Below are 27,563 nucleotides of genomic sequence, written 5' to 3'. Positions count from 1 at the left end.
GGGAGTCGATGGGTGGTAATCTGGTCGTTGTAAACAGCGACTCCTACAGGTCGGTCAGGGCGCCTGCACAGCAAGGACAGGAGATGTCGAGGGTAGTGTGAGCCTCCCACACGTTACACCTCGCCAATGAGAGTCCGCGCTGGCAGGTGAAAAGAAGTGGCTGGCTGACTCTGCATGTATCGGAGGGGACATGCGATAGATTCAACCCTCCCTACGACCGACCAGTGGGGGGCACATGCGAGCAATGATCAAGACAGGGGAGGGGGGAATTGGCGCGACTAAATTGGGATGGGAGAAAATTTGAAGACATTTTGCCAAGTTAAATTTGTAGTCAGATATTTGATTCGTTTCAAGCACATAATTTGCTTATGATTTTTGCAGTGTGGAGTTCTCTCTCCCGATTGGAAAAAGTGGGAAGAGATAGCAGAACATTTATTTTCTGTTAACTGCAGAACTGAGGGACTGGGATACACCCATGTTACTGACCAGACACTATAATCAGTGATGGCTGTCGGAATGTAGAGCTATTATTTTAACATGTAGACCACTTATTTTAACAAAAGAAATACCACTTGCAGCTCTTTAACCTTCTGTAGTGTGGTTGTGAGTTTTTCCGAATTTCCCATCAGTTAATTCCCCCAAAAAAGTTGAATACACAAATGTGGCTGGGGGAACTGATTCACTCAGCATGAATGGATTATAGGGTAAATAAAAATACACAAAAAAAAACATTAAAAGACCCCCCCCCCCCCCGTTTAATTTTGATTATAATAGATTCTAACATATTCAAATCGATATGCATCGTTACACCCCTACTAAGGCTATGTTCACACTGCAGGCCAGAGTGGCCCAAAATGTCATTTCTTTGCTCATATGTGACTCAGATCAGATTTTTTGTGTGAACAGCACAAATCACATGGAATCTGAGCTTTTCAATTCAATTCAACACTATTATGTGGTTCCTAAATCAGATACAGGTCAGATTTTTTGCAATGTGACCTCAGTCTGAACATGTCACCTGACTTTCATGAGACTTTTACGACATTCTAGATTTACATTAGTCAATGTGTCCATCTTCTTTGTTAATTTGCGCATGCGGGTCAGTTCAGGAGCATGACCAGTTCACAATGGAATCTGATATTGGGACACGTAAAAAAAATAAAGAAGAAATTATAATAATGTGAACAGCCAAAAATAAAAGCAGATCCGAGCAATAAATCAGAATTGAGCACTAAGGCTTGCAGTGTGAACGTAGCCTAAGCCTCTCAAGTGTGCGAGTACTGATCTAGAGTGTGCTTCGGTCCGTTTAAATAAGGTCACAAAGAGAAGTGTTACAGGCAGTCACTGGCCCCAGATCAGCGTTCCTATTCTGGGAAGCTTTGTGAACATGTGGTCCCCGGAATACATCTCGATGGCCCTCAACCCTTTCACTACCACACTACAGAAGGTTAACCTTTCACTACCACACTACAGATGGTAGTGAAAGGGTTAACCTTATGTAGTGTGGTTGTGAAAGGGTTAACCCTGTCGCAGTATAATGGTTAACCCTTTCACTACCAAAGGGTTAAGAGTAGGGGTGTAACGGTACACAAAAACCACGGTACGGTACGGACCTCGGTTTTGAAGTCAAGGTTCGGTACGGGTTTTCGGCACAGTGGGGGAAAGTTTGGCTTTTCATGTTCCACTCAGGGGTGATGTAGTGTGCAGTAACTAATTGTACTTGTAGGGCTGTCAACGAATATTCTATATTGAAATTAACACTTTGATCGCCATGGGTTAAATTCATAATTTACCATCCCTCGCCAGCTCTATTTGTCTATGGAGAAGTTCCCCTTCTTTGCAGGGCTATAACTTTTTAAATTCTATTGCTACATTGCCATTATTATGGCCCATTCAATGTCCTATATGTATTGTTCAGGGTGTAGCAACGTTAAACTTTTTCATTCACATATTCATACTAAAATATGGTCTAATGTATAAGTATGTTTTTATCGTTTTCTGCAGCTTTCTTCAGAACGTGATTTATAGCCCTAAATGCATTATATTGATGATCAAATACAGTTTGGTAGGAATCTGTGCGAGATAAAAAGTTTCAACTGGACGTGGTTCTAGACGTTTCTACGCATCATCTGATGATGACCGGATGGGCGGGGGATCGTTTATAATTCCGTGGGCAGCGTTAGAGGATTCATCCAGAGTGGGTCATATGTTCATCAGATCAGTTAGTATAGAATACGTTAGAATATAACGCTGAATCTTACCGTGGCTTCCTCGCGCCGCTGGCAGATGAGCGTGGAACAGATTTTTTTCTATTATGGGGATGTAGAAATGCCCGATCCATTTCCAGGTTGTATAATAGTATATACGTCCAAATAACGTTGTTTATTGATTTAGGGCGAGCGATCCATTATCCAGTGTTTCAAGATGGAGTCGCGGGAGCTATAGAGAGTGGCCAGACCACATTTGGATGAGTACTACCGGTTCAAAGGTTAATATCCGGTTGGCGATCTGCCGATCGGCCACCAGATGGCGCTCTTGAACCGCTAGAGAGTTGAGAGGAGATCAGCACTGTGTCTCAGGGCTCCGGAAAGGAAATATGATTTCGATGACAGATTTTTGAAATATTGACATCAAAGACGAGTTACGGCGTCTTCGGCAGAATGAGCATGGCTCTGAATGACGTGAAAACTCGTTCCCGGCGATCATAGTGTTAATAATCGACTTGTAAAAAAAAAATATATATATAATATTATAATAATTATATTAGATTGTGAAAAAAACAGCCCCCGGTAGGCGGTCGTTAGTGGTTAACATACCGTTGTATTCGTTCGGTACACTACACAGCCGTAGGGTACGGTACGGTACACTGAAACGGTTTGGTTCGGTACGGATACCTTTACACCCCTAGTTAAGAGTGATTTTTTTAGTACGGACCATCAGAATGGATGGACCAAAATGTTCACCCTTCCATCACTATGTGAAAATAGGTCAAGTGTAATTTCAGTTACGTTTCGCTATACAATTTTACATTGGAAATTACAGGAAAAATGATCACATAGTGATGACATTTGAATATTCTAATGTATAGTTTATCCTTCACACTAAAATCACATCGAGATGTATTGAGGGGACCTGGGCTCAGTTTTGTTATCAACAAAGACAGAATACAACCACATTTGACAAGAAAATAGTGCTCAAAACCCCTATCTCAAGACATCCGAGTAACATAATGGAAATCCTTTGTTAAGCGTGCCAATTTAGCCCCAAAAGTTGCAAATCAGCTGTTATTCGAGTGGTTTACATACATCCAGGCAGACATATTGAAATAATTCTGTTGCACAATAAAATGTGGTATTCCATTCATTTCTCTCTCAGCAACTGATGGCAATAACAATGTCCTAACGTTCTCAAAAATCAGTGTTCTTACAAGTTACATTTACGGACAACTATTCCATCCAAACTATACTGCAGTTAATCCTCCTTTTCTTGTTTTGTTCTGGGCATGGTCGCTGGACCAGCCATAATGCGATGAACCCTCCGTCTGTGGTTCTTCAGCGACTTGATGTTTCGGTACATACCCAGGCAGACGTCGCAGCGATGCGACTCGGACTGGCTGTGTGTGAGTAGGTGCTTCTGCAAGCCGTCCATGGTGCTGAACCAACGCACGCACACGGAGCAGCGGATGGGCTTGAAGGCGGGTTTGCAGTTGCCGCTCCTCTGGTGAAACACCAGACTCATGACGTTGGGGAAGTCCGCGTTGCAGCGAGAGCAGCGGGAACTCACCTTGGGCAGGGTCGCCACGCGTCCCCCTTTGCACCGGTTCAGGGCTATGTGCTTTCGTAGCGAAGCACGGTTGGAGAACGTGCTGTTGCACCGCATGCACGGGATCCGCTGCTTGGCGTTTAGATTCGGGAGGTGCAGCGCGGGGTGCGGCTGCTGCTGCTTGGGCGGAGGCCGGTGTTGCTGCGCCGCGGAGGGCTGCTTGGGCGAAGGCTGCCGCCCCTGAGACGGAGGCGGCTGTGCCGGCTGTTGCTGGAAACGCAGCAGCAGCGGTTGCGACCGCTGCGGCGGCGGTCCCTTGTAGAGCTCGTTACGTGGATGCATGTGGTGTTGCAGGTGGACCTCGTAGTCGGCCCAGGAACTCACGGTCTCTCCGCACGTGGGACAGGTGTAAGATTCCTGCGCGTGTTTCTGGAGATGCTCCAGGAGGAGCCTCGGAGATGTAAAACCAGCCCCGCACTCGCATGTCACTCGCCTGGGAAGCACGGAGGGCAGAGACATGATGCCCCAGTTCCCTTCGTCGTCCTGCTGACTTTGATCCTCGGGCGACTCATTGCCTGAGAAACTCTGCTGCACGGGTTCACCGTCTGTGCTCGTCGTGGTTCGTTTCAACTGACATTTCTTCCTGTGGGTCAACATGTTATCTTTGCGGTTGAAGCTCTTCCCGCAGACAAAACAGTCAAATATAGGTTTCACCCTGGGAGCATCAAGTGGCATGGCCCCCAACATATGTCGGACCTTATCGGCATTCTGCGGGATCGGCCCAAATCCGGGTGGCCTGAATCCACACAGCCTGAGATGACGTCTTAGTGTGTCTTGCCGGCTATAGATCTTCTGACAACTATTGCAGGGGTAACGTTTCACGCCGTCTCTAATGAAGAACGGCATGCTCTGAGCCACGACCCCCGGCGACATGGGTTCCTCTACTTCGCTGTCCCCATCCTCAGCAGCGCTCAGCGCCTCCTCCATGTCGTCATCCAAGGGCATCGTCCACTGCCCTCCATCGTTCTCTTCGGGACAAGCCGCCGCGGCTTCGTCCTCCTGCGGCAGCGAACTCTTGGATGGAGTAGGGTCCGTGTTGAACGTGGACGCTTTCAGGCGGAAGGGCAAGAAGCTTTTAGGCATACCGGACCAGGGGAATTGGGATTTCTCAGAATCTTCGGACATATTCTCTACTTTGATTTTAGCAGCCTCTGTGCCCACGGCGATGTCCCTGGACGCCTCTGAAACATCTAGATCAGTACCGTCGCACTTAGTATTGGATCTAGTGGTGTGCCGTGCGGGGGACAAATCTGGACCCATATGCCGAGGGAGGGACGCACCTGCACTCGGACCCTGACACTTGTGCTTGGTGAGGTTATACCGCCGCGCATAGTTGTGCTTGCACACCGGACAGAAGAAGACCCTTTTAGTATTCTTATTCGGATGGCTTGGTTGACTTAAATTGTGGAATGGTCTAATTTTGTCCCCGAAGGAGAACTTACTAACCAATGAGCTGGCGATTCTGCCCGGTAACTGAGGGCAGATGTGATTGTCCGGAAACGGAGGCTTTCCGATGATCAATTGTTTGCAATGACGACAGCATTTAATCTTCTCCTTCCTGTGCAGGGAATGATGCTCAGTCAAATTGTCCAGATCTTGAAAGACCCTGCGGCAGCGACCGCACTGATATCTCCCCTCTTTGACGTAAGCATCGGTAAGCTTCTGACGGGTCTCGAGAATCACAACCGGTGAAAAGGTTCTAGTGAGCGACACGATGCTCTTACTACTGGAATCGAGGATCCTGCCGACACCGGGGGACTTAGTCTTCAAACGGGGTTTCGTAAGCAGCCGCCTTAACCGGCCAACGGAGGGATCCGCGTTAGGCGGCGCATCGGAATTCATCGCTTGCGTAACTATCTCAACCGGGATTACCTCCGTTTTGGGCAGGAGAGGTTTTTGAGACTCAGGGGGCTGAAAGCGTTTCATGTAGGCAGACGCCAGCATCTTCATCAAAGTTTGATTTTTGGGCAGAGCGTCGCACTGTGAAATCGTATCGCCGGGGGTAGAATCGTTCTGGTCCTCGGTGGCTTGCGGCGATTGGTCCTGCACGGTAGATATTTTCTCAGACGGGTCTGGAGGATTCTTGCCTTGATCTTGAGGCGCAGTCGCTACAGCGGCGCCTCCCTTTAGGCCCGCGGCGACCATAGAGTCCAGCGAAGCACCGCCGAGGGCGGGTACCACGACACAACGTGGCGACACGGACGCGGCGGGGCGACCGATCTCCCCGCACTTCTCTTCCACAGAGTACACAGGACCGATATTCAGCGGGCTAGAAATATGCAACCTCTTATGTTCCAGCATAAGATTAAAGTCTTGAAACTCATCCCCGCAGTCGCATATGAACAGAGAGGCGGCGACAGGGGCCTCGGGCAGAGGAGTGGGCGGGCCGGGATGCGGTTTGGGCAAGTTGAGAAACGCCATGCTATGATTGGCGGCGTTGGCGATGGCGTTGGCGTGAGTAGCCTGGTGCACCAGTAGGGAGGCCAGGCCGGTGAAGGTGGCGGAACACGCCACGCATCGGTACACTTTAGAGGACGACGAGTTCCCTTGGAGGCCGAGCATCGTGGAACGAGAGCCCACCGGATCTGCGGGGTGTGTCGGGCGTTCGATCACAATTTGTCATGAGGCAATTTCCTGTAAAACGAGAAGAAAACAAGGTGTCAAAGCGAGAAAAGGGACAAATGAAAGACGACAATTAGATCTCGTAATTTCACAAGGATAATTTTGTAACCAATAGTCTCGTCCCCAGGCATGATTACTTTTCTGGGGGTGGATTTAGGCAATTTTGCACTTCACTAAAAATGTCATGATACTATTATGACTTCGTTGGGGTGTAACAATGTATCAATGAATCGGTCCTAAGGTGACGATTCAACTGCATCGATTTGAAAATGTTAGAATCTATTAGATTTTTAATTTTTATTTAAATATATAACTAACGATTTTTTTATTGACCTATAGTCAATTCATACTGAGTGAATCAGTTCCCCCTGCCACATTTGTGTATTCAACATTTTTGGGGGAATTAACTGATCGAAAATGTATCGAATCGCATCATGGTCAAATTAACCCATTGCAAACTGGGAAACACATTTGTGTGTATATGCAGGCTATATAGTGCTTTTTTAGCAGCCGTTTTAGGTCTAAATTGGTTAAGATATTTCATGATGCATTGAATCGTTGACTGAAAAATCGTAATCGAATCAAAGTGGGGTCAAATATTTACACCCCTATAACTTTACTTTAAATATGAGAGTAAACAATCAGCTAAAAACAAGTTATTAGCCAACTTAGTATAGATAACTAAAGGTTATACAAGTTAGCTGGCATAGACTGTGTTGGGGACAGTCTCATTTAATTGTCAGTCTGTTAACACATTGGGCGCCATGTGTTGGTTGCCAATAACGTGATTTCTCGTTATTTCTTTTATTAGCGATATCCATTCATTTTTCATCCGTCCAGCCTGACATCATCATTGGGAATGGCTCCGAGCTCGAAAAGGGCAAATACCGCCCCCTATCGTCTCCCGGATGGTAATGCACATCATTGGATTGGATTGGAGTGAAAAAGTGCATCAGAGAAAAACTCTGCCCCAGGGTTTTCCCACCTCTGGCAAGCAGTGTCGTGTTACCAGATACACTGGCGAGGCTGGAAGCAGCTTGGATTATGCGTTTCGGACTATAACGTTGGATCAATAAACGCGATCAATATTTGGAATGGTGATCAGGAATTGGATTCATCTTTTTGCAGAACATCTGATCTGAGGTAAGGAATCTATATGACCAGTTTTGGCTTAATCAGAGTTGTTTTTCACAGATTTCACAACATGCGTGTGTGTGTGGCATTAGGCGCAGCACGAATAAATGATTTTTCAGCCCGCTTTTGTATCGTGCATAAGAACACAAATACTCTCGATAATAGAGCGTTTATTTGAAAACTATTCATAAATCAGCCGGAAAATGACAACGTGTTTTGTATATTCCAGTAAATGGCTATTTTCGCGGAATTTCTCTGAAATTACTAGAACACTCCGAAACTATACTCGTATTCAAAACGGTATTAAAAGGAAATGTACTGATGAAAAAACAATCCGTGACTGCAAGCAAGTCATTGATAAGCGACAGGTGTATTAGACACAGCCATCATTTAAGATATAGTTTATGCATTCGCAAATGTGCTCGTCCTCCCATTCATTAACGTGGTGGCATCCAAGCGATAAATCGCCATATCCGGCTGGCAACCAATAATGTCGCACCAAATGACCAAAACAAATTCCTTGTATGTGCAAACTATTTGACAAGACCTTTCTGATTCTGATAGGGTTTTGCAATAGACATATTTATAAAAAGGTTAGCTCAAGGTTAGTCTTTTCTCCATATCATGTGTGATCAGGGCTCCAGACTGACTATTTAGTTGCATTTTGGAACCATCTTGTCAAAATTAACACTTAAGGAAAACTCCAACATTTTGGGAAATTAGCTTTTTTAACATCTTCCCTGGAGTTAGACAAGAAGATACATACTTTTTTTTGTCTCTGTGCATGCAGTAGGCTTAGGGAACGCCCGCACCGTTAGCGTAGCTTAGCTTCATCACTGGAAGTGGGGCAGTCCTTTACCCTGAAGTTCCCTACAGTCACGAAATACACTCCAAAACATTCCTGTAAACATGTTGTGACCTGTGTATTTACAACGTGGAGAAATAAAAAATAATTGAATTAGACATTTACGTTTTCTAAGCAAATATACTCTGAACAATCTTTTGCCTAACCACTCCTGTCGGGGCGCAGTGATTTCACGCAACGCAGTGCTACTTTCTAACGTGACGCCAGTGTTTGTTTACACGAACCTAAACTAACGTTACATCGTGTTAACGTTAGTGTACAAAATAAACGTATTTCCGGTGCTTTAGACGTCGCTCTTTTATTTTGAAACCCCCCGACCGGAAGTATAGTAGATGCTTAGTTATCTGCTTTAGTGTCCGGTTCTGTGTTTGTTGGTTTTCGTTAGCTAGCAGCATATCAACACCAGCCATGGGAATACTGTTTTCTAAATTGTGGAGGCTTTTAATGGTCAAGGTAAGATGATTTGAAGGCATGGTATCCATAAACTTCAATCGGTTCGGATCCTTTGAATGAAATGAACATGTAAACAAACACTGGCGTCACGTTAGAAAGTAGCACTGCGTTGCGTGAAATCACAGCGCCCCGACAGGAGTGGCTAGGCAAAAACATTTTCAGAGTATATTTGCTTAGAAAACGTAAATGTCTAATTCAATTATTTTTTATTTCTCCACGTGGTCACAACATGTTTACAGGAACGTTTTGGAGTTGTAGGGAACTTCAGGGTAAAGGACTGCCCCACTTCCAGTGATGAAGCTAAGCTACGCTAACGGTCCAGGCGTTCCCTAAGCCTACTGCATGCACAGAGACAAAAAAGGTATGTATCTTCTTGTCTAACTCCAGGGAAGATGTTAAATAAGGTAATTTCCCTAAATGTTGGAGTTTTCCTTTAAGAGGTCCCAACATTTTGGGAAATTAGCTTATAGTCTTCTCCAGAGAGAGAAAATAAGATAGATACTAGTTTCCTCTTCGTGTTCAGTAGAAAGCCAACTGGCTGCACGTTAGCCTAGCTTACCACAATGAATGGAAACGGACAGTGCCGGATAGCCTTCTAGTCGTCTAGTATAGTAGGCTACGTAGCTGCAAGGAAAACACAAGTCTGCAAGAGACGACCCCAAATTTAATCACGGAGCGCTCGTTAATCATAGTAACAGTACAGGGTATGAAATACGCAGGGCCAGGATTCCTCTCCCGCAATGACCTGGTGGACCTCTGGATGCTAAGGGACCACCGAGAAAATGTAACACGATTTCTAATACATTTTAATTGATTGAGGGTGAGGTGGAGGAGTCATAAAAGTTCCTTGGGGTACACCTGAACAATAAACTGGACAGGTCGGACAAGACAGAGGCCCTCTACAGGAAGGGACAGAGCAGGCTGTTCTTCCCGAGGAGACTCGGGTCCTTCAATGTTTGCAATAGACTGCTGCAGTCATTCTACCAGTCTGTAGTGGCCAGCGTCCTCTTCTATGCTGTGGCATGCTGGGGGCAGAGAGGGGGATGAGAAGGAAGCTGGCTGCTATCCTGGAGAATCCCTCCCACCCCCTCTACGACGAGCTAGTCAAGATGAGAAGCACGTTCAGTCACAGACTCATACCCCCCCCCGACACTCAACTAACCGCCTCGGCCAGTCCTTCATACCAGCGGCCATCAGGCTCCACAACAGTGGGCAGGGACTGCTGCCAGACATCCAACTACTAGGAACCTAAAAGGACAATATACTACCTTATGTGAATATTGTATACTTCACCAGATCATATATTTAGCATTTTTAGATTTTTTCCCAGACTATATATTAGATTAGATTATATATTGTAACTATTTATTGTAGGGCAAATATAACAAGAGGGCATACATACTCATTTCACACCTTGTTGACCATTATGTCCAGAGTTAATTATATTGATTTGTTATTGTTTACACTGCTTTTTACTACCTGTACCTCCCCTCCCCAAGCATATATTATACTTAAAGTTTTATATATTCCATTTTATTCTACCTTAACACTTTCTATGCCACTCACAAGTTCTCGGAATTATTAATATCTCGTTGAAAGCCACTCACGAGATTTCTGATTTTTTAGCGATCTGAAATCATATTGCATCACGCGAGCCTACCCTAGTATACCCGAGTGCCGCCGGCGATCAGATGTGGAAAAAAGCGCCCCCTATCATCTCCCAGATGACATAAGGGATTTTGGAATGGACTCAATGAAAATGGATGGGGAAAAAAAAATCCTGTACTCCACATTTTCCAGTCCACTGATCCAGCCAGGGTTACCACAGTTCATTCTGGATCCTCTGAGCCCCACGGAATCATGTGTACTACTGTATCACGTTGGATCTATACACTTATTTATCCGTGCGCGGCTCGAATGTGCGTGTGTGCACGTATAATATTGATCATCTAGCGTTTATTTGAAAACGATTCATAAATAGGCAGACGATTATCATAAAATGGTCCAGAATGGACTGTTTTTTACCTCAAAACGGGTGCTTTTCAAAATGCTCTCAAACGGAAATGAAGCGATAAAAATTAGGCGATATTAAGCGTAACATTGGCGCCGATGGTGGCATTCAAGAGCCAACTCTGGCGCCACCTCGTGGCACTGAAAGTGTTAATTGTCTGTTAATGTTGCACCAACCAAAACAAATCCCTTGTATGTGCAAACTTACTTGGCAATAAAGACCTTTCAGATTCCTTTTGAATGGAATACATAAAAAAGGGAAATAATTAAATAAATGAAAAAGATTCAGATTATTTTAGATAATTGTATCGTCACCGCTTGTTTAAATGTAAATACATTCAGAAAAAACATGTAGTGCCGATTGTTGATTTAAAGGATATGTTTACCATTTCTTTGGGGACCCAGGCTCCATTTAAACATAGTCTGGCATAATGTTGACAACTAGTACAGGCCATAATTTCACTGGTCATTTTAGTATTGAGAAAAACATGACCGTGCCGCTTCCTCCGAGAGAGTCCGGGAGGGCAAGTTTTCTAGCCTTCAGAAACCATACAAGCCCTTTTCCAAAATAGGGATTAATTAGATTTAGATTAAAATGTGTCATCATCATAAAGCACAATAAAAATAAGTGGCATCCAACCACAGTGCAAATGTAACAGTAGTGCAATAGTAATACACAATGTACAGGTGATAAAATATAATAATTTAAATTTAATTTAGGACCTGCTCCGAGGTCATCAATTGGCACACATGCGATGCATGCATGCAATTCGTATCTGCGATTAACCCATCCCGTCGTCCTTCCCCCCCAAGGGCAGCCGGGAGCAGACAGGCACAACGTGAGCCGCGCCAGGGGACCAATCCAAGTGCTCCTGTCCGTCTTCGTCAAGGACGCCACAGCGTTAGCGATCTTGTTGTTGTGCATGTTTTTCCATTGGGTTTATCTTATCGGGGGGGAAACCCTTGCGAGCACGGGGAGAACATGCAAACTCCACACAGAAAGGCCTGTGAGTGCTACTGAGTAATAGTCCTAATCAGATGTATGTACAGAGTTGTTATATAATAAATAAAGACAGTATGACTACTACCGTCTGGCAGCGTAACTAGTAAGAGTTAGGATATGTACAGATATAGATATAGTAAGGGACTATGTGCAGGTAAGTACAGACAGGTGAGGATAGATATATATGCGGTGAGAAATATATATATACTGTATATATATGCATACATATAGCATTATTGTACATGCTATCATACAGAGCTATGGGTTATGTGCAGGTGTATAAGCAAGTATATAGAGGGGTTATATGCAGGTATATTCAGACAAATATGGGTATATATAGGCCTGCCACGATAACACATTTTGCTGGGCGATTAATTGCCCCCGAAAATATCGCGATAAGCGATATTATTGCGACCGGTTAGAGATTTTTTTTTTTTTTGGAGAAATTTATTTCCCAAAACTTTTATTTTGAAGCCCACCGCTCCGTCTTTTCCGGTGTTTAAGACTTTTATTTTGAAGCCCACCGACCGGACCGGAAGTATTGTTGTGATTATTTCAGGTACTTTTTGGGTACCAGAAAAGTCACGTGAAACACTGCAGACCACTGAATAGAGACGCGTCTCTAGGATTTCATAATCATTATGTTTGCAGCAGGCACAAGTGCAATAAACAAAGGATACAGTCACTGTGTATTCTGCCTCATTTATTGATTAAACAAAACCGACATCAACACAATTTGCCACCGAGCGGAGAGTTTAGTCTCGCAAAAAGATCGCTGACTTGTTAAGGCTTGTTGTTAGGTTAGGTGCTAATGTTGTGCTAGCGTTTTAGCATGGCTATCGTACATAGCGTGATCAATATAACTCGCTATTGATTGTTTGTATGAGTAACGTTAATGCTAGTAGAATAGACACAACGTGAGGTAATCACCATCCATTTTAAACCGGTTATTACCTAATGCTAACGTTAGCAAATAGACGCGACTGGTAACGTTACAGCTTGTTAGCCTAATGCTCGTTAACGTTAGCATAGACAGCCTAGCTAACGTTAACGCTTGTAGAATAGACACAATGAGAGGTAACGTTAGCGTTAGCAGAATAGACACAACGAGGGTCTCGTTAATGTTGTTATTGATTGATTGATTGAAAACTGTGTTTACTCTGTTTGTATGAGTAACGTTAATGCTAGTAGAATAGACACAACACGGACAGTGACTGACAAGGGGCACTGGGTCCGCCTCATTAAAACAAACGCGCAAATAGCAATTAATCGCGCCCGTCAAAATCATTGCATTCATTTTAATTATCGCGGCAATTAATCGATTTATTGCTTATCGCGGCAGGCCTAGGTATATATATATAGGCTATATGCTGTAAATATAAAGATATAAATGTAAATATGCGGTGTATAATATACAGCACTGTTGTACATGCACGCAGTATAACCAGATGTCTCTTCTGCCTGGTCTCCATTAGCTCATGTTCAGCCTGGCTGGGGCTAGCCATGGTCTAGCAAGGTACGGTATGGTTGAGTTTGCGTCTCCATTGTGTTTCTTGTAAACTCTCCTTTCAAAATTCACACAGACAACTGTGGTGCACAAGCTAAACCGTGATGATACAACAGTCCCAGACAGGTTTGACCAGGTTCTAAAGACAATGGAGACGCTCACTGTGTGCCAGACAGGCAACAGCATGGCTAATCCCTGGCTAGTGGAGACGAGGCCACAGCACGGCTAATCCCTGGCTAGTGGAGACGAGGCCACAGCACTGCTAAACCCTGGCTAGTGGAGACAAGGCCACAGCACGGCTAAACCCTGGCACTGTGCAATACTCTAATTCAGCCATTGGCAATTCAGCCGTTGGGTGGGGGGCGCCGTTGAGCGGGCCTGTGACCGGACCTGAAAGCGCCCCTGGCTCTGCAGTTGCATACTATTGGGATTCGTTGGGAACAGCAGCACGGAGTCTCGACTCAGGACTTATTTGATTTTATTTTAGCAGCAGTTATCATCAATATCGACCAGGAGGACAGCGCGATCTAAGGGACATGTTTCATTACTAGTCAAGTGTCATTACTTTAGTTATCAAAGGTGGAATCTCTGGACGCAATGACATTATATAGTTTAAAGCTCAACTACGTTTTTCTTTCTTGTTAGGAGAGGGATAACCTATTCAGTTAGATTTGATCTTTATTTATCTCTAACATTTTCAACCATAAACACACACATTTATAATAACAAAAAAAACTAAAACGAAATAAAATACAAATACATTTAAATATATTTTCCTATGGAAGGAATAATCAACATGGCTCCAATTGGTTGACTATAACAGCACCGTGACCAAATATCCCTATACTAGCACCTTGTTAAACACTTTTTTTTATATATATTTATTTATTTTTAATCATAATTATTCTTGTGAAATCTTTCCACCTGGGAGCCTTTTGACTAAATCAATTTATTCTCCCCTTCTCTGAATGGTGTTTCTTATGGCAATAACAACTATAGACGACAAAACCAAAGTAAAGAAACGACATTTGATTTTTGGGACGGTTACATTCACTTTGGGACGGTTAAGATTGTATTTCGGGACGGTTCTGGGACGGTGGTGAAAAAAGTTAGTCTGGAGCCCTGCAAGGGGGTCTCGCCAAACGCGCAATGGACGCACTGTAAATTCACAGAGGCGCCAGCGTCAAGACAGCTTAGCCCTGAGCTGAATGAGGTTGACAGAAGTTATAAACGTGGTAAATTTCATCAAAACCCGACCCCTGAAAGCGCGCCTGTTCTCTGCGCTGTGTGAGGAGATGGGAGCCGACCATTCTGCAGTGCTGTTTCACAGCGAGGCAGGTGGCTCTCGCGAGGGAAGGTGTTGTCAATTTGAAAGGTCACGATATTGGTGTTATTTCAATCAATTTAAACATGGCCCATTTCATGACTATTTTGTTGGGCCGAGGGGGGGGGGGCCCAAAATATTTTGGTCCGCCAAAGGGGGGCCTGACCGAAAAAGTTTGAGAAGCACTGGTTTAAACAGATTGAATACAATTTTTTTTTTAAATATATTGTTTTTTTTAAATAAATTTAAAATTCGAATGTTGATTTAGAATTCAAATGTCAATATTATGATCGAAGCTTCGAAGCATTTGGTACAGCCCTAGATATCAATCATACTTACACGATTATTAATTCAACATTAAATATATTTTCTTACTTGTGTTGACTTGTCGCCAGATTCCTGTTTTTGGGTTCCAGATGATGAGGTAGGAGCTGGACAACACAACAGTAACAGTTCCATAGCCTGAAGTCTTATGGTCATACAGTCCAAAGTTTATAAAAATCCCACGGAAAATGAGTTTTGTAGATGTTTTGTAATGTGTGTACCGGTAACAGCGTGATTTCAGGAAAATATAAAGATTCTGTGATAAACGGCCTTTACTGGAATATTCTGGAATACACAAACTTTGTAATTTTTCTGCCTATTTATGAATCGTTTTCAAATAAACGCTAGATTATCGATAGTATGCGTGTACTTATGCACGCTAGAGAAGCAAGCTGAAAAATCTATTCTCTCATTTCCTGATCAGCGCGCACACACACACACACATATGGCACACGCTGATATCTGTGAAAACAGCTGATTATCCTAAGACTGGTAAAATAGATTCCTTACCTCAGATCAGATGTCCTCCAAAAGAAGTATTCCAATTCCTGATCGCCATTCCAAATATCGATCGTGTTTATTGATTCAGCGCTGGGTACTGGAAATATGTATGTACGCTGTTTTGCAGCTCGGCAATGACTTGGGATCTCTTCGGATGGCTTGCCGGAGAAGTAAAATGAGGAAACTGGATGTTTCAAACCAAAGTGATTTTTTTAGAAGGAATAGTCAAATGTAATTTTTGCCCAGTTTTGACAGCTCCACTGCAGACTACAGTTGCCGTCTGTAAGAAACAGGTGTATATCAATATCAACTTGGCTCTAATCAGTAGCCTACAATTATTTTGAAAGGCATGTCACACAGGCACTACAGAAGACATCAAAAGCCTGTCACGCATCATAAATAATCAATGCACCGTGTTGTATTGACAAATAGTGACTGAGAATAAAAGTGATCCAATTGTTTTTTAAGCATCCGTGAGGTTAAATTTGTAACCTCATACATGATCATAAAGTATATCATGCCAGTTAGCCATGCCAGGTACCTTATGTATACCGTTTACCGATATATATATTCCGATATATTCTGGCCTATATTTATAGACCCTCATCTGCACCTTTGTTTATGGTTTATTTCTCATATTTTTATATTCAGAGTTAACAATATTGTTTACACCATCTATGTTTTCTCATATTTTTATATTCAGATCTAAATGTTATTGCTCTTTCTACCATTACCCTGCCCATACCGGTACTTTTATCCAAAGCGCTTTACAATTTATTCCTCACATTTTACCCATTCACTCACACACACCAATGGTAGAGGGAACCATGCAAGGTGCCATCCTGCTCATCGAGAGCAATTAAGGGTTAAGTGTCTTGCTCAAGGACACTTTGACATGCTGCCCGGGAATCGAACCGGGGACCTCCAGATTACCAGACGACTGCTCTACCTCCTGAGCCACTGTCGCCCCTGATAAAAGTCAAGAGCTCCAATCCAGCAATGAAGTGATGCAGGGCGGGAGATCACCAATAATGGCTTTCTACATGTCAATGAGAGTTGCATCTCTCTGCCACAGAGGACCACCAAACCTCATCAGGATACAGTAGGGGTGTACACACACAAGCCACGATTCGGTACATACTTCGGTTTTGGGGTCACGGTTCAGTACAACAGGAAAAAGTATTTATAATAATTATTATATATTTAACATAAATAAATATAATTATCTTTTATTAAGTTCTACTTAGTTCCACCTAGGCTTGCCGCGGTATTCAGTGATACCGGTGTCATTCTGTGTTCAGGCATCCACTGAGTAAATTAATTGCCTACCGCCCCCGCTGGTGTATGCTTTTTAAGTTTCACTTCTAGAGTAGATTTAACTTCACGTGAATAAAATTCTGCACGCAAAAATAATGTCTGCACGTGTGTTCCGTTAGTGGTTAACGTACCGTTGCATTCGTTCGGTACACAGCGCGTACTGAACCAAAGGTCCAGTACTAAAACGGACAGAAAAACTGCTCGTCTGAATTCATAATGGGGGGGGGGGGGCGACAGTGGCTAATGGAGGTAGAGCAGTAGTCTGGTAATCCGGAGGTTCCTGGTTCAATTACGCTCCTCCCGAGCAAGACACTTAACCCCTAATTTTTCCTGATGAGCAGGTTGGCACCTCGCATGGTCGCCTCCGCCATCGGTGTGTGAATGTGTGAGTGAATGGGTCAAATATGAGGAACAAATTGTAAAGCGCTTTGGATAAAAAGCACTATATAAAATGCAGCCATTTATTTACCATTCATAACGGAATTCATGCGACTTTTATGTCACTCTAGATTGACATTAGTCACAATTGCGTGCTGTGGGAATCACTGTGAATATAAACATGGAAGACAGCTGTGGTGGAGGTGGTCAGTGGAGGGACAGTGAGGCGTTTACCTTGTAGGTATTTGGGCTGATCATTCTGTACAAGCAAAACTTGAGGGCACATACAGTATCACAACTGCTGTGTTTGAAAGCATATTGAAATGCCTCTCTAACCTCCTCACCCCCATTATCATCTGCTCACAAATTACTTGACAGCTCCACTGCACATCAACTTCTAAATTAAACCATAAACTGTGACTTCAGTGTTCCCATGTTTGAACCCATCTTCTTAATTGTTCATTTTGCACATGCGGGTCAGTTCAGGAGCAGTGACCAGTTCACACTTCGGTCTGTTGGAAATGATTATTCATGCATTTGTTTCATCCCGCCTGCACTACTTTAACTCCCTGTTCACTTGCCTCGATGCGTCCACCCTTGGCCGGCTACAAATGGTCCAAAATGCAGCCGCAAGGCTGCTGACTAGGTCCAGAAAGTCATGCCACATCACTCCCATCTTAGTTTCCCTTCACTGGCTCCCCATCAATATAATTCAGTTTAAGGTTCTGGACATCACCTACAGAGCACTTCATGGTCAGGCACCTGCGTACATCTGCGTCCTTACACCACGAGTGGATCTCTCAGGTCTTCTGACCAGGGCTTGCTGGCTGTCCCTACTGCGTCCTTACACCACCAGTAGATCTCTCAGGTCTTCTGACCAGGGCTTGTTGGCTGTCCCTACTGCGTCCTTACACCACCAGTAGATCTCTCAGGTCTTCTGACCAGGGCTTGCTGGCTGTCCCTACTGCGTCCTTACACCACCAGTAGATCTCTCAGGTCTTCTGACCAGGGCTTGCTAGCTGTCCCTACTGCGTCCTTACACCACCAGTAGATCTCTCAGGTCTTCTGACCAGGGCTTGCTGGCTGTCCCTACTGCGTCCTTACACCACCAGTAGATCTCTCAGGTCTTCTGACCAGGGCTTGCTGGCTGTCCCTACTGCGTCCTTACACCACCAGTAGATCTCTCAGGTCTTCTGACCAGGGCTTGTTGGCTATCCCGCGGTCTAGATTAAAAACAAAAGGTGACCAAGCCTTTGAAACCGTGGCCCCCAGGCTATGGAATGCTCTTCCCATGGACTTAAGATCTGTGGTCTCTGTAAACACTTTTAAAAAGCAGCTAAAGACTGTTGTTCAAACTGGCTTTTGGCTAAACTATGCGTGTAAATCTTTTATGACTTTTTTTTCTTTCACGTTTTACTTACTTTCTTCTTAACACTTTGGGTGCCGGGAAACGCTTAAACACGTCATTCCCGGCCATGCTCAAGTTGCCGAAGACGCTTTACAGCGTCTTTGATATCAATATTTCAAAAATCTGGGACCGGATTCATATTTCCCCTCCGCTGGCCTGAGATCCACCAGGAGGACCCACTGAGCTCTCTGGCGGTTCAGGAGCGCCATCTGGTGGCCGATCGGCGCAATCGCTTAACAGGAAGTGCCGTAGAGGTTGTGCTGGTCGCCCGTATTACTTCCGGGCACTCGCTATAGGTCCCGAGGCTCGATCTCGACACACTACATAGCGATCGATTGCCAATAACTCGATAAACAACATGATTTGGACGTATATACCATTATACAAGCTGGAAATGGACCGGGTAAATCTACATCCCATAATGATAAAATTTCTACTCTACGATGATCGCCCAACGGCGCGCGGAGACTGGGGTGAGTTTTAGCGTGTAAAATTACCGTCTTCGATACTAACTGCTATGATCAACATTTGACCCACATCAGATGATGTGTAGTAACTTCTAGAAGTACGTCTAGTTGGAATTTTTTATATCGCGCTGATTGCCATAAAACTGTATTGCATCATCAATATAATGCATTTGGGGCTATAGATCACGTTCTGGAGAAATCTGCAGAAAGAGATGAAAACATACTTATACATTAGACCATACTTTACTATGAATATGTGAATGAAAAAGTTTAACGTTGCTACACAATGAACAATACATATAGGACTTTGAATGGGCCCTAATAATGGCAATGTAGCAATAGAATTTAAAAAGTTATAGCCCTGCAAAGAAGGGGACTTTCTCTATAGACAAATAGAGCCGGCAACCTACGGTTGATAATGAATTTAACCCATGGCAGCCAAAGTGTTAACATGCTGCTATCCTTGCACTCTGTTGATGTTTTTATATGTGAAGCACTTTGTGACCCTGGTCTGTGAAAGATGCTATATAAATAAACTTTACTTACTTACACTGGAATCTGATATTGGCCAAAAAAATTAAGATAATAATAATGTGAACAGCCAAACACTCTTTTAGTGGACATACTTTGACATGCTGGTTTGTGTTGTCCGATTACACCGCAGCCCGTTTTGCAGCTGCCGGCTGAAGCGATCTCCATCAATACTTGGCCAATTACAAAAAACGTTTGTCCCCGTTATTCATTTGGACACCACATGGGAAATAATAGGGTCCAGGTCCGAAATTCCCCATTTAACGAGCATCACTGCAGTCGTTAACGGAACTGGTGATTGGCACGGCGCGGCCCCAACAGTGATTGCTACTATTCAGTAGTAAACAATGTAATATAGCATGATTGACAACCATATCGGATAATCATAGATGGTTGTTAAAATCAAAGCTCTGCTACTAATCATGAACAAGATGCTGATGCTTTGACAGGTCTGAGAGAGAGACATCTGTGGAGTAGAGAGAGAGAGGTACATCTAGGGAGTAGAGAGAGAGAGAGAGGTACATCTGTGGAGTAGAGAGTGAGAGAGGTACATCTGGGGAGTAGAGAGTGAGAGAGGTACATCTGTGGAGTAGAGAGTGAGAGAGGTACATCTGTGGAGTAGAGAGTGAGAGAGGTACATCTGGGGAGTAGAGAGTGAGAGAGGTACATCTAGGGAGTAGAGAGAGAGAGAGGTACATCTGTGGAGTAGAGAGTGAGAGAGGTACATCTGGGGAGTAGAGAGTGAGAGAGGTACATCTGTGGAGTAGAGTGAGAGAGGTACATCTGTGGAGTAGAGAGTGAGAGAGGTACATCTGTGGAGTAGAGTGAGAGAGGTACATCTGTGGAGTAGAGAGTGAGAGAGGTACATCTGGGGAGTAGAGAGTGAGAGAGGTACATCTGTGGAGTAGAGAAGGTACATCTGTGGAGTAGAGAAGGTACATCTGTGGAGTAGAGAAGGTACATCTGTGGAGTAGAGAGAGAAAGAGACATCTGTGGAGTAGAGAAGGTACATCTGTGGAGTAGAGAGAGTGAGAGGTACATCTGGGGAGTAGAGAGGGGTACATCTGTGGAGTAGAACGAGTGAGAGAGAGGTACATCTGGGGAGTAGAGAGAGGGGTACATCTGGGGAGTAGAGGGGTACATCTGGGGAGTAGAGAGTGAGAGAGGTACATCTGTGGAGTAGAGAGTGAGAGAGGTACATCTGGGGAGTAGAGAGTGAGAGAGGTACATCTGTGGAGTAGAGAGTGAGAGAGGTACATCTGGGGAGTAGAGAGAGAGGGGTACATCTGTGGAGTAGAGAGTGAGAGAGACAGAGACATCTGTGGAGTAGAGAGGTACATCTGTGGAGTAGAAAGAGGTACGTCTGTGGAGTAGAGAGTGAGAGAGGTACATCTGTGGAGTAGAGAGTGAGAGAAATCTGGGGAGTAGAGAGGTACATCTGGGGAGTAGAGAGTGAGAGAGGGGTACATCTGTGGAGTAGAGAGTGAGAGAGAGGTACATCAGGGGAGTAGAGAGTGAGAGAGGTACATCTGGGGAGTAGAGAGTGAGAGAGAGGTACATCTGTGGAGTAGAGAGTGAGAGAGGTACATCTGGGGAGTAGAGTGAGAGAGGTACATCTGGGGAGTAGAGTGAGAGAGAGGTACATCTGGGGAGTAGAGAGTGAGAGAGAGGTACATCTGTGGAGTAGAGAGTGAGGTACATTTGGGGAGTAGAGTGTGAGAGAGGGGTACATCTGTGGAGTAGAGTGAGGTACATCTGGGGAGTAGAGTGTGAGAGAGGGGTACATCTGTGGAGTAGAGAGTGAGAGAGAGGTACATCTGGGGAGTAGAGTGAGAGAGAGGTACATCTGGGGAGTAGAGAGTGAGAGAGAGGTACATCTGTGGAGTAGAGTGAGAGAGAGGTACATCTGGGGAGTAGACAGTGAGAGAGAGGTACATCTGGGGAGTAGAGAGTGAGAGAGAGGTACATCTGGGGAGTAGAGGGGGCAGGGGAGGAAACTAATAATAATGGCTTGGATTTATATAGCGCTCTTCATGACACCCAGAGCGCTTCACAGAGTCCATTATTCGTTCATACACAGTCATACCGGTGGTGGTAAGCTACAATTGCAGCCAGAGCTGCCCTGAGGCAGACTCACGGAAGCGTGGTGAATAATCATCGCCTACGGCCCCTCCGACCACCACCAACATTCATTCACATTCATACGGGAGGAAACTAACTTTTTGGCTTACCAGCCAACTGGCGAGTATATGATTTTTTTTACCAGCCAACCAGATTTTTTTACCAGCCATAAATAAATCTCTAATTGTGATAATTACTTCTTTGTATGTCTTCGTCTAAATTGATTTTCAATCATAGTAATAATCACACCGTGTCTCTACTCTTTAAAATATTTATTACCATAAAACATTAATAAGTGTCTCTACTCTTCACAATATTAGCATAAAACATTTATTAATCACACCGTCTCTACTCTTCAAAATATTAGGATATCACATATTAACATGAAAGAGGGAACTATTCTGGACTGGGTTGGGCTGAACTGGGCAGTGAAAGATGCTGGACTGGGTTGGGCTGGACTGGGCAGTGAAAGAACCAAGCATTTCACTGTAATGCAATAGCTAAATAAAACAACTTGAACTTGACTTTTTACATTTGCACTCTGGTTGGATGTCAAAGGTATTCTGGTTGTACTGTACTTGTGCTGTATGATGCCAATACATTGGAATCGAATCTCATGTCAACGCTAGGGGTTCAGCAGGTGTATTCTGAATGACAAGTATGACAACATCACCGTTGTGAAGGGCATATGGGCGAGTGGTGATATGGGGGGAAACCCGATAATGATTCGGTAATAATAAAATGTCACTCGGCTGCATTGAAAGCTCGGCGTTGCTAATAAACATTTAAAATAATTTTTATAAACGAGTAAAAAAAGCACTGAGCTAGCCTTGGCTAAAATGGCTACTTCCACATTTTCATGCAGGAGCGCTGTGATTGCTGGCTGCTTTGTCACGTGCCTGGTGCGCCCAAGTTTAAAGCTCAATATATCAAAACGTGGCACTTTATTATAGTGAACAGGAGGTCTATTTGTATTAAAAACAATAAATAGTTTTTCATTTAAATGTCTGGAAGAGCTAATTTTTTTTTCCAAATTATATTTGTTACCTTTTGAGTTGATCTAAATGTTACCGATTGTGTTAAATGGGCTTATGATATCATCTCATATCGATTGCAGGCACCTGCATTGTATCGTATCGTGGCAGATAGACAAATATCATATCGTTGTCCAAAGAATCGATATCGTATCGTGATGAAACTGGTGATTCCCACCCCTAGTAGAGTCCATACACCCAACAACAAATCCCATAATTCCTTACACGTAACGTGTCTGGCTGTGTGACGTCAACTTGTCAGCATGAAAATGACAGCCAAACATGGCACTGCAACTAAATAACACAAATACAATAGGCACATTTGTGACTGTTACAAATATAACACGTTTTATACTTGTGCTACAAGATATTGGCCTGTGCTACAAAACTATCAACCTCTGTAGCACCAGTGATATGTGCAAAAAAAGTTTAACGTACAGCCCTGCTGTACTGGTAACATTATTTGTGTTAACTTCTGAATAAAACAATTTATTAAACACAAGTACATCTTATTGAACATTATTTTGATATTTCATTACCAATTATCATAGCAAAACAGCTTTTTCAAACAAGTCTGTAATGCATTTTGGAAACGGGAGATGGGCTCATGGTGTAATGGGCCACCTGGCCTGAGAAACGTAAGGAGGAAAGAAAAAGTAAGGACTTACTTCTGGTCATTATTTGGGTAGAACACACATATTTTGAATGCCTTCGGCAGACTTCAAATTAGCCATTTTAATCTAGATTAACTCCAGGATTGCAGATAGATTAATCTAGATTAAAAAATGTAATCTATGCCCACCTCTACTATTAATACACTCAAGAGTGTAACACTCAGGGGTGGCTAAGTGGCGCAGTGGGCAAGGCGCTCGCCAATAACGCAGGAGATGCTGGGTTCGAGCCCAGCTCTCGGCGTTGCTTCCGGCTTGGCTGGTCCATACTAATACAATTGGCAGTATTAGGGGGTGGGAAAGCCGGTGGGTGGGGATCAAACGTTGTGGACAGCGACTCCTACAGGTCGGTTGGTGCGCCTGTACAGCAGAATCAGGAAGTATCGGGGGCAGCGTGAGCCTCCCCCGCGTTACTCCTCGCCACTGAGAGATCGCACTGTGCAGGTGAAAAGATGCGACGGCTGCCTCTTCGTGTACCGGAGGGGACACGTGATGGTGATGCAAGGCTTCGTCCACATTGCAGCCGACAAGTGGAAGGCATGGTCTAACAACGTTCGAGACAGGGGAGGGTAGAATTGGATAATACGAAATTGGGATGGGAGAAAAATGGAAAATGTGGAGAAAAAGTAGATAAAAAAATAAAAAGAGTGCAACACTCAAGCTCAATACTATTTGACGAACAACACCACTGACCCTTAGCTGCCAGAGATGTACCGCTCCTGGTGACATGTTGGTCACAATCTTTTTGGATAAAAGAGTCAGCTAAAAGGACTAAATTGTAAATCTGTTACCTCACACATCCAGAGACCAACAGATGGCATCTGCGCTGCATGGTGCCCACATTCATATATGGCCATTAAATATTAACCTAAAGATAAAATGCGGGGCCACTTAACTTATTTGTCAAACACTCACCGCAAAGTTGTTGAAATGGTCCAACTTCTCAAAACGTCATGTGGATTTACCAGGTCTGAGAGAGGTACATCTGTGGAGAGAGAGAGAGGGATTCTTACTGCTGCCAAGATGATAAGGTTAGGGAGGGTGTTGCTGCACAAATACTCTATGTGCATGTCAACGAGTTCTACGCAAGAGTGACTGGAAAGGAAACTAAAAACTACATGGCATGTTGTTCACAATCTAAGTGGCTTTGGATAAAAGTGTCAGCTAAATTACTAAATTGTCAAACTACTAAACAATGTAGCTAAACGTTTGCCCTCTTTTATTTAGGGCAACCAATTATTATTTATTAATATATTAAATGTACATAATAAATAATATTTGTTTTCATAGACGTTAGTATTGAAGTGATCATTTGTTGGATTAATGGATTGAAGATCCTTTATCGAGGTAACAAATTACAGACTGCACCAACCAGACTGGACCATGGCCAGAAGGCACGGGCGCACAAATGGCGTTTAAACCAGGAGCCTCCACCTCCGTCAAGGCTGTGTGAGGGGGCCATGGCCGTCCAAAAGGAGCTCAAAACGGAACTTGGAGCAGCCAAGGACAGCTACAAGGACAGACTGGAAGGTGGGCTACAGGCCAACAGCCCCAGGGTAGTGTGTGTGTGGTAGGGGGGGGGATAAGGAATATAACAGGCTTCAAGCAGCAAGGCATGGCTCTCGGGGGGCCCCAGAGTGTGCAAATCAGTTCAACTCGTTTTTCCAACAGGTTTGACTAGATGAGCCCCTCCCCACAAGTACCCCAACACAGCAGTGGCCCCACCCGCTACCCCCGAAGGCAGCAGCAGCTTGCACTTACCCGTCTTATTGCATAATAGTGTTGTCACGATACTGGAATTTCGAACTTCGATACGATACCTTGAAAAGTATCGATATTCGATACCACAGGGAAAAAGGTTCGATCTTAAAATGTAAAAAAATGTATAATTAAAAATGTTGCTTTTGTTGCTGGTTGATTCCTCAGCTTCTCTCTGGTACTATAAGAGAAGATAAATATATTTTAAAACCCTTTGTTTATCTTTAGATCACACATTTAAAAATAACTGTTCATCTCACTTCAATAATTTTTATTGCAGAACATGGTATTTTCTCAATCAGACAGATGTAAACACTATAATCTGTGTTGCATGTACTGACAAACTGAACTGTTTGTATTACAGTCATATTCCGACTACTATTACAGGTATTGAAATGAACAATGCAACTTCCTTATACAAAAAATAATAATAATTATTATTATGAATAATTAAATATCGATATTTCGGGAAATGAGTATTGAAACAGTTTTAAATATTCAGAATCGATATGCATCGATTTTTCTATATTTTTGACAACACTATTGCATAATACAACGTTTACGAAGTACGGACGTTTGGATTAAACCAAGTGTATGCAGTGATGCTGATGCTTTCCCAGCGGAACACAAGTTACTTAACGTAACACGGGTAAGTTATGTTATGCACGTTAATTAAGCTATGTAACGTTAGAGCGCAGCCCTTTAGCTTGCTAACGTTAAGATAGCAGGAGCCGTTGGCCAACAAAGATTGAAACAAATGGATTCACAAAATGGATCATCATCAGTTATTGAAGCCTCCGGTGACCAGTACGTAGCCGGTACTCTTTAACACATTGGCGACCAGACCCGAGATTTCTCGGGTTAACTCGCCAGCGGTTGAGTACCAGACCCGAGATGTCATTTTCTCTTTTATTCGATTCGATTTTTTTTATTCATCAAGGACCTCTGTGTTACCATAGGAAATCATAGGAGATCCGAAAAGTGCAATACCGGCCACATCCTGCTAGGTGGCAATACTGGTCAACACTGCTCCAAACAGCTTTAGCTGCCTGTGATCACAGCGCATCCGGCACCCAATGACGGAAATAAAGCTGTGTTGACCAGTTTATTAAAATGATTTAAAATGTTTATTAGCAATGCCAAGCTTTCAAACCATTGCGTTTCTGTCCAAAACCCTTGTGCAACTGGGAGTACCTTTGAAATTTAAATTTCCCTGCGATACTTACTTGTACAACGAGTGTTTTGTGGAGGACCAGTTCTTCAGAGTTAATTATGGGATTTTCCTATGGAGGAATAAGGGACTGTGTATTCACTCGTCCAACCCTGTTGGCGTGCATTACAGTCACGAAAGGGGCTAAGCAAAGCATAGCGGTAGATAAGATATTCCTTTATTGATCCCCTTGGGGAAATTCAGGCATCATAGCAGCATGGGGGATGAGGGGGTACAGGTAGTAAAAACAACACAAGCAGTGTAAACAAATAAGTCAATATAATTTACTATCTAACTAACTGAAATAGTATTCACAGTATCACATACACATACAGCTAGGAACCAGCTAATTCAATTCATGCTAGTTCCATGCAGTTCATTTTTGTCTCAAAGTGGACAGGGTATATACCTGTAAAGCTGAGAGTGCACTTTAAATACATACCCCTGGTTTATAAACAGAATCACCATTGGGGCACACAATGTGAGTCTAAAAAATATGCAGCATAGATAGAAACAAGTGCATGTAACGACCCATTTCAAAACCAACACGCTGCAAAAAATAAAATGCCAACAGCTCCCCCCTGTGGTTAGCGTTAGCATTTAACAAACCAACCATCAGTGCAAGTTCAAGCTAGCTGTGCTGCTAACGTTAGCCACCTTGCTCCTCGCCGCCAGCGTTATTAGCTATAGCTTACGACGCGAGGTATTCGAGCTAGGTTTATTATTAACCTCAGGTGCATTTGCCACTTGTTAGCTAACGTTAGCTATACACCCAAATGTTGGTGAAAATAGCACTAGCTTTAATAACAGTGTCAAGTGGCGTTCGGCGGTTTTTCCTGTGGTCAGTGGTGCGTTCGCTAGCTCAGGAGGAAGGTGGCCTGGCGTCGTGTTCTTTGAGGGGAAAACGAGTCGCAAGCTAACACAGCTAGCTACTATCATCTGCACAATAGCTTACCGTGTTTTATCTGGTCCACGGTTGGCCCGTTTTTATAAAGGAACCGAGCTTCCTTCCTTCCTTCCCCTCTGGTGCTGCAGCTTGACGGGTGGTGGTTAGGTAGGTAGTGTCGGTTGTGTTAGAACTGGTTCCTGCAGAATCCTGCTAG

General features: G+C 43.7%; 1 protein-coding gene across 1 annotated transcript; it reads right to left on the bottom strand.

Moving 5' to 3' along the window:
- Positions 1-805: 805 nt before the first annotated feature.
- On the bottom strand, positions 806-27,563 carry LOC311223204 (uncharacterized protein). The gene is made up of 3 exons (XM_084307967.1): positions 27,416-27,563; positions 24,408-24,477; positions 806-6,456 (listed from the first exon to the last, which is right to left on the bottom strand). The coding sequence occupies exon 3, from the start codon at positions 6,382-6,384 to the stop codon at positions 3,472-3,474; it is 2,913 nt and encodes a 970-aa protein (XP_084164093.1). The 5' UTR covers positions 6,385-6,456; positions 24,408-24,477; positions 27,416-27,563; the 3' UTR covers positions 806-3,471.

Source organism: Notolepis coatsorum (genome assembly GCF_963971535.1).
Source record: "Notolepis coatsorum genome assembly, chromosome: 2".
NCBI classification, from domain to species: domain Eukaryota; kingdom Metazoa; phylum Chordata; class Actinopteri; order Aulopiformes; family Paralepididae; genus Notolepis; species Notolepis coatsorum.
The sequence above is the reverse complement of the archived record's forward strand: the minus strand, read 5'-3'. Positions and strand labels throughout refer to the sequence as shown.